The sequence below is a fragment of the Phacochoerus africanus genome, chromosome 9 (genome assembly GCF_016906955.1).
Source record: "Phacochoerus africanus isolate WHEZ1 chromosome 9, ROS_Pafr_v1, whole genome shotgun sequence".
Lineage (NCBI taxonomy): Eukaryota > Metazoa > Chordata > Mammalia > Artiodactyla > Suidae > Phacochoerus > Phacochoerus africanus.
In genome coordinates, this window is record NC_062552.1 from 63,613,671 (window position 1) to 63,629,739 (window position 16,069).

The 16,069-nt window shown below is 37.9% G+C and overlaps 1 protein-coding gene across 1 annotated transcript in view; it reads right to left on the reverse strand.

The window, feature by feature from the left end:
- The window catches only part of LOC125136636 (uncharacterized), a 75,123-nt gene extending 64,770 nt beyond the window's left edge, over positions 1 to 10,353 (reverse strand). The window contains exon 1 of the mRNA XM_047797473.1: positions 10,246 to 10,353. Within this exon, the coding sequence (XP_047653429.1) occupies positions 10,246 to 10,353 (108 nt within the window). The remainder of the gene's footprint in view (positions 1 to 10,245) is intronic.
- Between the last annotated feature and the right edge of the window lie 5,716 nt (positions 10,354 to 16,069).

Sequence of the window (16,069 nt, forward strand, 5' to 3'; positions counted from 1 at the left end):
TCCCTGGTGGCCTAGAGGCTAATGATCTGGCATTGTTACTGCTGTAGCTCAGGTCACTGTTGTACATGTTTCTTCCTGGCCTGGAAATTTTGCATGCCAGAGGTCCAGCCAAAAATAAAATGCTAATTGTCAGGTGCTTACATACACTGAAGTACATGCCAAGGGCTGTGCACATGCTCATAAAAGACCAGGAAGCTCTTGATTTTCACATCTGACTGAACTTGAGGCTCCAGGAAAGCTGGAAGTGAGGGCTAGTGCAGATTTCTAAACTGCCTCTCTGGCCATTGAAGGTGTGTCACAACACACAAAAGAGCTTCTTAGTAAATCAGAGACAGTGGTTCCAGGTATTCAAGGAAATCTATATTTAATCATCACCTGATCACTAAGCTAAGCAAGCAGAGACTTCAGTGGTCATACATGGAATGTGAATACAGATTTTATAAAATTAGTTCAAGAAAGCCACTACATTTTTTAAATGATAACAATAAAAATAAGAACAACAGAAAAAAGCAATAATAACAAATCCTGGAAGGAAAGGAGGATATGAGTTCCACAATTATCACACTGTATTTTTTTAATGTCCAACTTATAACAAAAAAATATGAGATATGCAGAGAAAAAATATGGCTCAACACAGGAAACAAAATAATCAATAGAAACATCCTTGGGGAAGCCCAAAGGTTGGACAAAGACTTTAACTTACCATGTCTAAACAACTGAAGGAAAGTACGACAATAATGTTTCATCAAATAGATGATAGCAATAAAGAGAAAGAAGTCATAAAAATGAACGAAATAGAAATTCTGGAGCTGGAAAGTACATTAACTGAAAATTTCAATAAAGGTGCTCAGTAGAAATTTGAGCAGACTTAGAAGAAAAAATTAGTAAACTTGAAGAAAGGTCAATTAAGGTTTTTCAGTCTGAAGAATGAAAAGAAAAAATAATGAAGAAAATTTAACAGAGTCCTGTGGGACACCATGAAGCAAAATGGGAGTTCCAAAAGAAGAGGAGAGAGCAGAAAGGATATTGGAAAGAATAATGGCAGAAAACACTCCAATACTGATGTAATATATAAATCTACATATCCAAGAAGCTAGGCACACTATAACCAAACTGTCAAACTACTGGAAGACAAAGAGAGAATCCTGAAAGTAGCAAGAAAAAAAGCAACTCATTAGGTACAAGGAATTCTCAATAAGATTAACAGTTGATTTATCATCAGAAATCTTGTGGCTAAAAGGCAAGTGGCATTACATATTTACATTGCTAAAAGAAAAAAAATGTCAAACAATAATTCTAAATCCAGCAAAATTACCCTTCAAAAATGAAGGAGGGAGAGTTCCCATTGTGGCTCAGCAGTAATAAATCTGACTAGTATCCATGAGGATGCAGGTTTGATCCCTGGCCTCACTTAGTAGGTTAAGTATCCAGAGTTGCCACAAGCTGAAGTGTGGGTCACAAACCTGGCTCAGAGCAGGTGTTGCTGTGGCTGTTGTATAGGCTGGCAGCTGCAGCTCCAATTCTACCCCTAGCCTATGAACTTCCATATTGCATGGGTACGGCCCTAAAAAAAAAAAAAAAAAAAAGGAGGAGGAGGAATTAAGACATCCCCAAATAAACAAAAGTGAATTTGTCATTAGCATAACTGTCCTACAAGGAAATATAAAAGGGAGTCTTCAGGCTGAAATGAAAGGACATTAGACAATAACTCAAATACACAGAAAAGTAAAAAACATTGATAAAAATAGACAGGTAAATACAAAAGACAATATAAAAGAAATTTGTTTTTATTTCTTTTTTATATCTGATTTAAAAGACAAATACATAAAGCAATAATTATAAAATGTATTGATGGACACATAATATATAAACATGTAATGTATATGAAAAGCACAAAGGGGGAACAGAACTATACAGGAACAATTTTTTATATTATTGAAGTTAAGTTGATATAAACACGGACCATATTATGTTAGGATGTTAACTGTAATCTCAAAGGTAATCATTAAGAAAGTAAGTTTAGGAGTTCCCATTGTGGCGCAATGGAAATGAATTTGACTAGGAACCATGAGGTTGTGAGTTCGATTCCCAGCCTTGCTCAGCGGGTTAGGGATCTGGCATTGCTGTGAGCTGTGGTGTAGGTCGCAGATGAGGCTTGGATCCTGAGTGGCCATGGCTGTGGCCAGCAGTTGCAGCTCCGATTTGACCTCTAGCCTGGGAATGTTTGCATATTGCTGGTGGGAACATAAAGGGTGCAGTGACTGTAGAAAAGTTTGGTGGTTACTCGAAAACTTAAACACAGGACTACTATATGATGCAGCATTTCCACTTTTAGAAATACACTCAAAAGAATTGAAAGGAGGTATTCAAACAGACATTTGTGCATCTATGTTCATAGTAACACTATTCACAATAGCCAAAAAGTGGAAACAAACTGAATGTCTATCAATTGATGAGTGAATAAACAAAATGAATGGCTACATATGCAATGTTCAGCCAAAAAAAGAGATGAAGTATTAATACATACTACAACACAGACGAACCTCAAAAATATCATGCTAATTGAAAAACACCAGAAAAAAGGTCATATATTGCATGATACTATTTATAGGAAACATCTAGAAGAGGTAAATCCATTGGGACAGAAAACCAACTTACAGGTGCCAGGGGCTGGAAGGAGAGCAGTAGATGGGGAATGATTGCTTAATGGATGTGGGATACCCTTTGGGGATGATGAAATTGTTTTGGAACCGGATGTGGGAGATAGTTGCTCAACACTGTCAATGTACTAGATGCCACTGAATTGTGCAGTTTAAGGTAGTTAATTTTATGTTATATGACTTTCACCTCAATATAAAAAAAAAGTGATTGGGTTTGAGGAGCACTTGAAAATATTCCCTGCTCCTTCAATACTTCCTAACATAGCAGTAAAATTTATACTTGATAGTCCTAAGACTTTGTCCAATGGCAAAAGGACTTATTTTGATTGTCTGTATTATAGCAAATTCATAGAAATAAAATTCACATTGGACATTTTTAAAGATATGTAGTGTAAAAAATAATGATGTATCAATAATAATTTGGATAGTGTTAGATCTAAATTTTAGTAACATAAATTTCATAATATAAATGGTTGTGGAGATAACAGGTAAAGAGTTTTTTTAAGTGCTTCATTTAACATTAGGAAATTAATTTGTATATAATAAAATAATGTATACTATTTATTTTTACTATTTATACTAAAAATATATAAAATCATTGCCATGGTAGTCTCAAGTAGCAATCACATGGGAAGGCACTGGGCCAAGTTGGTTGAGCACACATTCTTTGTAGTCAAACTGCTTCAAGTCAAATCTCACTTAACTCAGTCACTTTAGGCAGACTTTAAAAAGTTACTTAATCTGGAGTTCCCGTGGTGGCGCAGTGGTTAACGAATCCGACTAGGAACCATGAGGTTGCGGGTTCGGTCCCTGCCCTTGCTCAGTGGGTTAACGATCCGGCGTTGCCGTGAGCTGTGGTGTAGGTTGCAGACATGGCTCGGATCCACCGTTGCTGTGGCTCTGGCGTAGGCCAGTGGCTATAGCTCCGATTAGACCCCTAGCCTGGGAACCTCCATATGCCGCGGGAGCGGCCCAAGAAATAGCAAAAAAGAGACAAAAAAATAAAATAAAAATAAAAATTAAAAAAAAAAAGTTACTTAATCTCTCTGGGCCTTAGTTTTATAAAATGGAGATAATAATAGTGTATACTTACGTACTTCTTATGTTTACTGTGAGGGATAAATGCAACAACACATGAAAACAAAAAAAATATTTTATATATAATAATAGCTATTACTGAAGAGTTCCCATTGTGGCTCAATGGGTTAAGAACCCAACATAGTATCTGTGAAGATGTGGGTTCTATCCCAGGCTTCACTCAGTGGGTTAAGGATCTGGTGTTGCTACAAGCTGCAGCATAGGTCACAGATGTGGCTCAGATCCTGCACCCATACACTGCTGTGGCATAGGCCTGCACCTACACCTCCAATTCCACCCCTAGCCTAGGAAATTCCATGTGCCACAGGTGCAGCCATAAAGAGAAAAGAGTAATAATTACAGCTATTACAGTTCACTTTGAAATAAAAAAAAAACAAAATAAGGATGCCTATTGTCATCATCATCATTTGATATTATACTGGAAAATTCAAGATATGAAATAAATAAAATTGTAAGAAATGATTTAACCAAATTACTACTGTTTGAGGAGACTATGACTATATGCCTAGAAAATCCAAAAAAAATCTATTGCCAAAGTATTTGAAATAATGTTATTTGGACATAAAATCAATTCACAAAAAACAAATTTAGAAAATGAGGAGTTCCCATCATGGCTCAGCAGAAATGAATCTGCTTAACATCCATGAGGATGCAGGTCTGATGCTCTGGCATTGCCATGAGCTGTTGTGTAGGTGACAGACATGGCTTGAATCCTGCATTGCTGTGGCTGTCGCATAGGCTGGCAGTCGTAGCTCCAATTCAACCCCTAGCCTGGGAACCTCCATACACTGTGGGTGTGGCCCTAAAAAGACAAAAAGAGATAAAAATTTTAGAAAATGAGAAAAGGAAAAATCACAAAAAGCAACAAATAATATAAACTACCAAAACAGTGCCTTAACAAATGTGAGGAAAATTATAAACTTTACTGAGAGGTAAAAATTGCCTTTGAGTCAGAAATCTTGGATTTCAGACTAAGGAAAAAACCAAAGAGAACTTTTTAAAGAAATACAATTACTATTTTGCCTAACATGTATTAATTCTATCTTGTCTCCCCACATGAGTCAGAAACTATAATGAGTAGCATATTTCTGCATCTTTCACAGGGTATGGCACAGTGTTGAACAAATGTTTTAAAACCTGAAAACTTATAAAGTCATGAGCTGTCCAGCTTCATACTCCTGGATACATTTTTCATGTGTTTCACAGAGCAGTTTCTACCTGTGGTGTCTAACTTAGAATCCAAAATGTCAGAGCTGGAAGGAACTTGAGAGATTAGTATAGTCTGAAGGAAGCCAATATTTCTTCTGAAACCGGAGCTTTGAGCCCCAAAGTGTTCTGGGAAGTATCCAAAACAAACAGAGTCCATGGCCTTTCCCCTAAACGGCTTCAAGCAGATGGGCCAGCAAGAGAAGCAGCAGTATTTCTCTGGCCGTTTAGGCAGGCCCAAGATTTTTTCAGTCATCTTTTAGAAGAGATGGGAAGAACAGCTTCCCCCGGTTCTCCCCAAATGATGCTGGCTGCTAAGTTATGGGCCAAAAGCGTGTTTCTAACACATACCCTTTTACAGTTTCATCAGCACTTATTCAAGGTGCACTGCCTTTAAATAACTTACTATGAAGTTCAAGTTTCAGAAAGAAGGGGGAAAAAGGCATTTCTATGGCCCTAAGCAGATACTTGTCCACACAGGTTATTTTCTTGAGAAACTGCCCTGATTTGCATTTACTTTCTCTTGCTTCCCGCAGGCAAAACCCTACTGGCATTGGCCTGTAGAATCCTGCTTACAGGCACAAGAATGTGTCAGAGCTGCTTTGCATTCATTCTTAACCACATGTGGCTTTTTTTTTAACATTTTATATGATTGTTCTGGATGGCTGGACCCTGTGTTCAGTAAACTGTCAGTTTTCAAAAATATGATTTAAAAAAAAAAACAGAAGCTGAATAGTAGCCACATAGATGTAAATATTGGAACTGTTACAGTCACTATTTATAACTAAATATGTAAAATAGCTCTTCCACAAAGTTCTTAACAGGATAATGTCTGTTATTTAAGACTGTTCAAAAAAATATATTTCTGGAATACTGTATTTCAAGTGCACTTTCCTTTTTTTTTTTGTTTGCTTTTTTTTTAGGGCCGTACACCGTAGCACATGGAGGTTCCCAGGCTAGGGGTCAAGTTGGAGCTATAGCTACAGGCCTACACCATAGCCACAGCAACACAGGATCAATGGGAGCCACACCACAGCTCATGGCAATGCCAGATCCTTAACCCACTGAGTGAAGCCAGGGATGGAACCTGAAACCTCATGGTTCCTAGTCAGATTTCATTTCCACTGTGCCATGACGGGAACTCCTCAAGTGCACTTTCATTTCTTATATCACTTTTCTGATAGGTACCCTAACCATAAAATTATAAAGTACTTTTAGAAAAAAAATTATTAAAGCATTAATGAAGATTTTGTTTAATACAGGTCATCTAAAACAGATGTGATCAATAAAATATCTTCAGAATATGATCAAGTCTATGGTCAAGCCATAGGCACTATCCTTTACTCCCTGACATTTATATCAGGGTAGACAAACACAACATCTGGGCTTTTCCTTTCATAAAACTACAGATAAATTTGAGTGAATATGCTTGCCTCTAGCTTATAGTGGTTGCTGTATCAGATATGATATTCCATTGAAGTAAGCACCAACTACTTGGTGAATTACAACCAGCTATGTGAGCAGCACTATGCCATGGTACATCGGGACTAGGAATCTGCGAGAAACATGAGGCAAGACTGTTTTCTTCAAGAAGTTTACAATCTAGTTAAAGAGACGAAATAAGAGAAAGAGAAATAATGAGAAAGAGATAATAATAAGAGATGAGAAATAATGTTTTTTAAAAGGTAAAGCAATGTATCAATCAGGCATAATTATTATGCACAGGCTCCAAGTTCAATAGGTATCCAGATTATATAACGAGATGAGGATAAGAGTATAAATATCAAAAAATGCACCAGTTCTAATTATGCCACTGGAAAATAAAATTGGGGAAGAACTGGATTCTTGGGTTGGGGGACAGAGGAAGAGGGAAGGGAAAACGCCTCATATCTTAATATAAGACCATCTGCAAATAACTATGCACTTGGCCAATTTGTTTTGAAAGTTCTTATACCTGTCTTGTTTATACAGTCAATAGGAATCTATAAAACTAAAACTTTCAGGACACAAACTAAAGAAGGATGAAAACATGTTTGTTGTGGTTTCTTTCAGTTTTCACTGTCCTAAATCAAATAAGCTCAATTAATTCTCTTAAATGTTTTCTATTGCAAAACCATTCCAAAAAGTTTAACTTAAATAAAACCCAACAAGTTAACCTATCCTAATATTCAGCAGAAACTTTCAGAGTACCATTTGCAGATCTTATTACAAAAAGGCTCTGATAGCCAGTGTCCAAGATGGTCCCAAGGGATCTCTACCTCTTAGCATTCATGTCCTTGAGTAGACCCCTCCTCAGGGAATATGGTGGACCCGTGTCATTAATAAGATACAGTGGAAATGATGGCTTAAGGCTGTCATTAAAGATACTGCAACTCCAACCATGCTCTCTTTCAGAACGCTTGCTCTAGCAAAAGCCAGCTGCCACATCATGAGGACACTCAGGCAATCCTATGGAGAGGTCCATATAGTAAGGAATGAGGTCTCCTAGCAACAGCCAGCACCAAATCACTAGTCTTGTGACTTAAACATCCTGGACGCAGATCCTCCAGTCCCAATCAAGTCTTCAAATAAATGGCAGCCCCCAACAACATCTTGACCACAAGCCTAGAATCGTACAGATAAGACACTTTTTAATTCCTGACCCACTGAAACTATGTGAAATAATACATACTCATTGTTTTAAGCTGTTAAGTTTTGGGGTGATTTGCTACAAAGAAATAAGTAACTAAAAAAGGCTCCAGAAATAAAACTCTAGCTCTTCATATATTTCATGGCATTTCCTGGACAACCTAATAGCTCAAGATCTCACAACAATTACTATTCTTTACTTAATTATGTGTTTTCTTCTTTATTACCCATAATTACATAATTTTAATTATCCCTTTTAAAAGATCTATATTGTATGTGTGACTGGTTCACTTTGCTGTACAGTAGAAAACTGACAGAACCCTGTAAACCAACTATAATGGAGAAAATAAAAATCATTAAAAAAATAAATCAAAGACATATATTGTTTAAGAAAGTCTATTAAAAAGTTAAGTATTTTGTGCTAAGTCTTTAGGCAATACAAAACAATTTGCGTTAGCAATATATACTGGGTAATACTTTATGTCCTTCTTTGTCCCACATAATTATTCTGTACATTATAAATATTAAAATATTATCATCTAACATTTAATTATATATGTCATCAACTTTAAACGACACATGTCATGCACCATTACTACAAAATTCATGAAAACCACAGAATTAGAGAATTAAAGAGCTTTCTAGAAGCAGGATACACTGAGAACATGGTTCTTTGTCCTATTACTAGGCAAAGAAAGAAGGAAATTCTGTACGTTCCCTGAGAAATACAAATCTATAAATAATATCCAATCAATGTTTATACTTTATGCAATGTATACAACTTCCTTAGTTATGATGAAGAATGACTAATATCATCCATCAGGGAGCATTAATAATCAGACTTCAGTTATCTCCTCCCCATTCTATACTGCAGCTCCTCCAAACTTTTTTTTATATGGATCTGGGATGGAAATGATTTTCAGTAGTGTCCATAACAATATTCTTGAAACCTCCTAATCTCACACATGAATTAATAACATAAAAACTTCAATAATAAAATTCAGGTTTCCCAAAATAAACATAATTGTATTTACAACACTTGACAAATATGTATTTATAGTAATTACTAAGTCCAGGGAATTATGTGGGGTGACATGAGGGATAAAAAGACAAAAGAGAGGGAGTTCCCCTTGTAGTTTAGCAGGAACAAACCTGACTGGTATCCATTAGGACGAGGGTTCAAACCCTTGTTCAGTGGGTTAGGGATCTGGCATTGCCATGAGCTGTGGTGTAGGTAACAGACGTGGCTTGGATCCCAAGTTGCTGCGGCTGCGGTGTAGATGGCAACTACAGCTCTGATTCGACCCCTAGCCTTGGAACTTCCATATGCTGTAGGTGCAGCCCTAAAAAAAAAAAAAAAAAAAAAAAAAAAGACAAAAGACAAATAATCTTGCCCCCAGGTTGTCTATGGTCTAATAAAATAGATTCAGCATTCATTTGATCCATCCTACTAAATTTAGAAAGACAAGTAAGATTTGATTCTGATCACTTAGGTATTCACAGCTTAGACAAACACATATATTGGTGTCTGTGTAAATAACAATACATGTCATAAAAGAGGCAGAAGGAAAATCTGTACCATGGAGTTAGGGCAAGGAGAGGGACAGATTAAATAGATTTAGAGTAGAAGGACAGTATTTCCTTAAAATGGGCCATAAGACAAAGGTAGAAACTAAATGTGTCTAGGGAATACAAAGGGCATTTCATGTGGAGAAAGACTCTGGCCAGATTTTCAGATCCTTTCTCTTCCCCTGGGGCAGGCATGCGCATGCTACTTACTAAAGATAAGCAGGGTGAGGTAAAGATATCTTCATATTGGCTCCCTCACTTAACACCTCCACATCTACGCTCAGGGATGATAATGAGTCTTATGCCTGAGTGTACTGCCCTGATTCTCTAAAATGGCTTTTCTGACAGCTAGATTCCAAGTCAAAAGGGAAATTACTCTATTCATTTGGTTTTTATAAAGTTTCAAGAAGTGTACCACATTATCTGTATCTTTAATTTCCCTCCTTCTACTTACTCAAAGTCATCCACTGATTCAATCAACATTCTCAGTCAGGAGCATCAGAAACAGACTCTTGTGATACAGGGGGCATTGAAAGACTGGCAGGCTCACAGAAACAGTGGGAGAAGGACCAAAGGAGTCACAGGGTTAAGAAGCGAGAAGCCTCATAATTGTGGTTTAGCAAGAATAGACTTGCCAAGCTTCCTCATGACACAATGGCTCAGAAGGAACCCTTAACAACCTTTTCCTAAGCAGACATGGTATGTTCAGACAGTTTTTAAAGTGGATGGTTGGTGCAGTAAACCACATTAATGGCCTCTCTTTGGAGTTCCTGTAGTGGCGCAGCAGAAACAAATCCAACTAGGAACCATGAGGTTGTGGGTTCGATCCCTGGCCTCGCTCAGTGGGTTAAGGATCCGGCATTGCTGTGAGCTGTGGTGTAGGTCGCAGATGCGGCTTGGATCCCGCATGGCTATGGCTCTGGTGTAGGCTGGCGGCTACAGCTCTGATTAGATCCCTAGCCTGGGAACCTCCATGGGCTTTGAGTGTGGCCCTAAAAAGACAAAAGACAAAAAAAAAATAAGGAAGAAGTAATGATGTGCCAATTCCAAGCCTAGGGCTCAAGAGGTCTTGCATGGTGCTCACTTGAGCTTTTGTTGTCACTGTGAAAAGGACATGCCTGGTCAACCAACGACTCAGGGCGAAAACATGCATGAATGTGCCTGCTCTAGATGTTGGACCCAGAGGGGACATAGGGGTAGATCTGCCCCAGCTAAAGTCTCTAGCTGACCCACTGACCCATGAACATGCCAACTGATTCAAAGACACATGTGCAAGCCCAGCCTAGATGAGCTTAACTCCAGCCAATTCACAGATGTGAGAGCTATAAAAATATTGTCTTAAGCCACTAGGGATATGGAGCTATTTTTTACACATCTCATGACTGATATTAGATTATAGAGAAGAAATATGAGGCTGGTAAGGTCAAAATCCTGAAGGACCATCTTTGGAGTTTGACTCTATCCTGTGGTCAATATGGAAACAGCCAAATTTTTAGTGAGAAAAATAACATAATAACAAGTGTCTGGTGAATTAACTTTAGTGGGGGTAAGCACTGGCAGTTCACGCTATTGAACATGGAATGGACGGCCAGTGAAGACCTGCTGCATAGCACAGGGAAATCTACTCAATTTTCCATGATAACTTATGTAGAGATGGGTATGTGTACATGTATAACTGAATCACTTTGTTGTACAGCAGAAATTAACACAACACTATAAATCAATTATACTTCAATAAATCTTTTTAAAAAAACTAGCAATTGGTCCTGAAGACGTTGGAAGGATCCAGGTGAAAGCTGATGAGGGCCTAAACTAGGACACAGTCAGTGGAAACAATGAGAGGGTTTGAAACAAGTCTTCCTGTCATTCTCCAATCCCTAAGGATATCCTTACAGATCAAAGGGAAAGATCAATAAAAAAATAACCTTCAACTATTCGAAATGTAAGGAGGCTATCTTGAGTTTAAATGGGATTCAGATATGTTTGGATACATCTGGAAAAGTCTAATGGGACAGACTTCCCAAAATCTTGTCTGCATAAGAATATATCGTCACTTCTGGAAAGAAGCCCCCCCCCACCAAATGAAAAAGCTAGGCATGATGAGCAGAATGCCACAAGAAAGCCTTGGTCTTCCAAGAGAGGTGACAATTCTGCATCTCAAACTTGTTTCCTGGTCCAGTCTAGCAAGACTATGTCTGATTCACAGTAGGTATCTAATTGGGGGGATGGGTGTTATAAGAAAACAGTGAAAGAATCAATTAACGTAACATATCTCAGGAAGGGGTGAAGAGAAATCTTTCTCCCCAGCCCAACCCCCTGCTCTAACTAGGACAAACATATCCAGTGGATTCAGTAGATGCAGTGTCAGGAGACATAAAAGGATCTACAAAAATAGTTTTCAACTTAATTTCTTTTAAAATCAGATGAAAAAGATAAATATAATTATTATGAACATGCAATAATGAATTCAGCCTGGATTATATTTCCCTTTCTAACAACAGAGGCATAAAATAAAATCCTTAAATATTTTTTATGATAGAAAAGACCCCATAGACAAAAGTACCTAGGGCCCACAAGAGGCATAATGCAGCCCTGGCACCAACACAGTATGACTTTAGACCCCTAAAAGTCCTAAGCTGTGCTGGACATTACCAGGAATCGAGGTGGGGAAGTGTCCTCCCTGCCGCCTTAACCTACCCCCTGAGTAGTAAATGACAGGCTGGATGGAAGAAGGGTTTTAGCCAATTGAAAACAAATGAATTTGTGGAGGTATCTTTCTTTCCTCCAGCTCCTTTTCACTTTTAAGGGAGAGTCTGCCCCAAAAAAGGCAGCCCACAGGCATGGCACAAGAGAGAAACTGCCTGAGAGCAGCAAGAAAACTGATATATGTGGTGATAGGCAATGGAAAATTAAGACTATTGAAAATAAACTTTAAATCAGTGGCTTTCAACTTTTTTAGAGGCAGGATATTTCAGTCAAACAAATTCATGCTTGAAGGTCCAGCATATAAAGTAGCTCAAAAGGGAATGTTGCAGTTAGGTGAGGGCTTCTGGAGAGTGCTGGGAGGGCCACTGCCGCCGTGTCTGCTCATTCCTTCTTCCCTCCAAATGATCCCAGGTCTTGCTGGGACACTGGAAATCCCTGCTATTGCTAAATCACAATATAATAGAGATGGGCTGGTCTAAGAACAAATTTACATTTAGAACTCAATCCATTTGTAAATTGCTTTGTAATCACGAACTCATTTGTCACCCATAGATTTGACTATACATGCTGGGAGCAGGGTAAGAAAAAGAAATAATCTATTTAAATCAAGGCTCTTGCATCTGCATAATATAACAAGCTTGGCTTGGCTGCTGCTTCAGTTCCTGGTGCAGCCTCAGAGTAGGAACACCTCAACTAAGGAGTGTAATTCTAGCTTTAAGGTGACATACAGCTCCAAAGCATTAACTGGCCAGGTCTTAGGCTCAGTCTAGCTCCCCTGTGCTTATGTGGAGACTGTGCATCTGTCTCACATGGGCCCTTTCCTTCAAGATGTTCTAGGGTAGTTAGTTCATCATTTTCAACTTAAGTGCGGATTTGGGAAACTGACTCCCACATAAGATAAAACTCCACAAGGCAATTCTTTAATTTTCAGTCAATAATGTACAAAGTATATTTTCTCAAAACTTTATGTGAATACCATGAACATCATGTTGTAAGCAACTGGCATAACAAAGTAAAAAAAAAAGTTTCAATTTCATAATATGAGTAAGAAAACTGATATTTAGATTAAAACTTGAAATAAACTTGTTAGTCTTGGTAATTAATCATCATATAATTTATTATTCAAAGAAAAATAAACTGTGTCACACAATAATTACAGTTTTGTGAGACCAAGGTCTAAATTTTTAGAAAGTACTTTAGGGTGGCTATATTCTCAAAATATTTTCAAAATACATTCTCAGAAATGTGATTTTTCCATAATCATTCATTTCACATACATTCCTAAAGTGAAGGTGAAAGAAAGATTTTTTTCAGATATTTTACTTACCCAGAGCTTTTCTGAAAACAGAAAGCCAAGATGAGCCAAACCAAGAATACCCCCCACAGAAAGACCCACAAGCTCACACATACTTTAAAATAACAGTGGCCAAGATCCCCACTATCTCTCTTGTTCAAAAGAGAAAAACTTCATCACTTAAAATGATAAACAGAGTCCTTCCATCACAGTATGATGTAAATAAAGATTTGGCAAAGGATGTCCCACCTATCAAATCTGGCCAGCCACCTGTTTTTGTTTGGTCCATGAGCTAAGAACAGTTTTTACATTTTTAACTGGCTTTTAAAAATCAAAAGAAAGATATTTCATGACATGTGAAAATTATGTTTCGCAGTCCATTAATAATGTTTTAATTTTATCAAAACATATTTTAAGAAATTTATTTTCCCCCATTATATAAGTAACCATACCCTATCGTGGATTTTGCCTCTTGGCTCAGAAAGCTTGAACTATTTACCATCTAGTACTTTACAGAAAAGTTTGGTGACCCATGATGTAAATGACTAATAAGTAATAAGAAATCATTATTGGGGAAAATGTATCTCTAAAGAAGACCAAAGGAAATGAATTTTTCACTCTGGAATTTTAGACAAAACAAATACTTCCAAGGATTCCAGACAAGATGGTAGGGCAGAAGGACTCAAGCTCATCTCTCACGAAAACACCAAAATTACAACTGCCGAACAACCATCAACAAAATAGACTGGAAGCTACAAAAAAAAAAAAAAAAAATCCTACACCCCAAGACAAAAAAGATGCCACAACGAAATGGTAGAAGAGGTGCTTTCACAATATTAGCAATCACATACCTGCCAGGTAGGTGACCCAGCATCTGGCACTGGAAGGAGCAGCCCTTGGCACATTTGGCCAATAGGACTTCAGTGCAGGAGTGCCACAGAACTGGGAGAAATAGAGACTCCACTCTTGGAGGGTGCATGCAGGGTTTCACGTGTACTGGGTCCCAGAGCAAAGCAGAAACTCCGTGAGAATCTGGGTCAAACCTACTTGCAGGTCTTGGAGGGTCTCCTGGGAAAGAAGGGGTCAGCTGTGGGGGAAGGACACTGGGAATAGAGATCTCAGGTAATAATCACCAGTGTGAGCTCCCCTGGAAGCTACCATTTTGGAAAAAGCTGGCCCCACACAACAACAGGGTATAGGCATGAGTGCCCAAAAGCCCCAGGCCAAACAACAGACAGGGCAAAAACACAGCCCACACATTAGCAACTAGGTTGCCTAAAGTCCTCCCAGGCACATGGCCACTTTTAACCACACACAGAGACACAGCCCCACCCACCAGAGGGACAAGACTAAGCTCCATCTACCAGTGAGTAAGCACTGGTTCCTCCCATCAGGAAGTCAGCCACAAGTCCCTGTATCAACTTCACCCACAAGCAGGCAGACACCAGAAGCAAGGGAGGCTACAACCATGTAGACTGCAGAAAGGAGACATACAGAAAGCTAGACAAAATGAAACGGCAGAAAAATATGAGCCAAACAAAGGAACAAGACAAAATCCCAAAAGAATGGCTAGGTGAACTGGAGATAAACAAACCTACATGAAAAAAAACTTTAGAGTTCTGATAGTAAGGATGACCCAAGATCTCTGGAGGGGAGAAAAAAAAACACAAACAGGAAAAGATCAAGAATACAAGAAAGGTTTAACCAACAAATAGAAGATTTAAAGAACAAAGGCAGAGATGAACAACATGATAATCAAAATGAAAGATTCACTAGAAGGAATCAATAGAGAATACAGGAGGCAGAAGAACAAATAAGTGAGGTGGAAGACACTGGTGGAAATGTCTGCTGCAGAACAGATTAATGAAAAAAGACTGAAAAGAAATGAAGACAGTCTAAGAAAACTCTGGGACAACTTTAAACGCACCAACATTCACATTACAGGAGTGTCAGAAGGAAAAGAGAAAAAGGACTGTAGAAAATACTTGAAGAGATAATAGCTAATATCTTCCCTAACATAGGAAAGGAATCACTCATTTGCGTCCAGGAAGCAAGAGTACCATATAGAATAAACCTGAGAAAGAACACTCTGAGACACATATTAATCAAACTGACCAAAATCAAAGACAAATATTGAAAGCAGCTAGGGATAAGCAACAAATAACATACAAGGAAACTGCAATAAGGCTATCAGCTGATTTTTCAGCAGAAACTCTGAAAGCCAGAAGGGAGTAGCACAATATACTTGTTTCACACGTGATGAAACAGAAGAGCCTCCAACCAAGAATACTCTACACAGCAAGGCTCTCATTCAGATTTGAAAGAGAAATCAAAATCTTTACAGACAAGCAAAAGCTAGAATTCAGCATCACCACAGCAGCTTTAGAACAAATACTAAAGAAGCTCTAGGAAGAAAAGAAAAGGCCACAACTAGAAACCAGAATATTACAAATGAGAACGCTCATTGGTAAAGGCAAACATATAGTAAAGGTAGGAAATCATCCACATACAAATATGGTATCAAAACCATCAATCATGAGAAGAGGAAGAGTACAAATGAAGGACACTGGAAATGCATTTGCAATCAAGAGACCAGCAACTTAAAACAATGTTGTACATATATACATGTACAACATATATATATATGCTCCTATATTAAAACATCAAGGTAACTGCAAACCAAAAATCTGCAATGGACACTCACACAGATAAGAAAAAGCAACCAAGACACAACACTAAAGTTAGACATAAAATCACGAGAGAAGAGAACAAAAGAAAAAGGGAAGAAAAAAAGACCAAAAAAAAAAAAATCCAAAACAACTAACAAAATGACAACAAGAATGCACATATCAATAATTATATTTGATGTAAATGGATTAAATGCTCCAACCAAAAGACAAAGACTGAA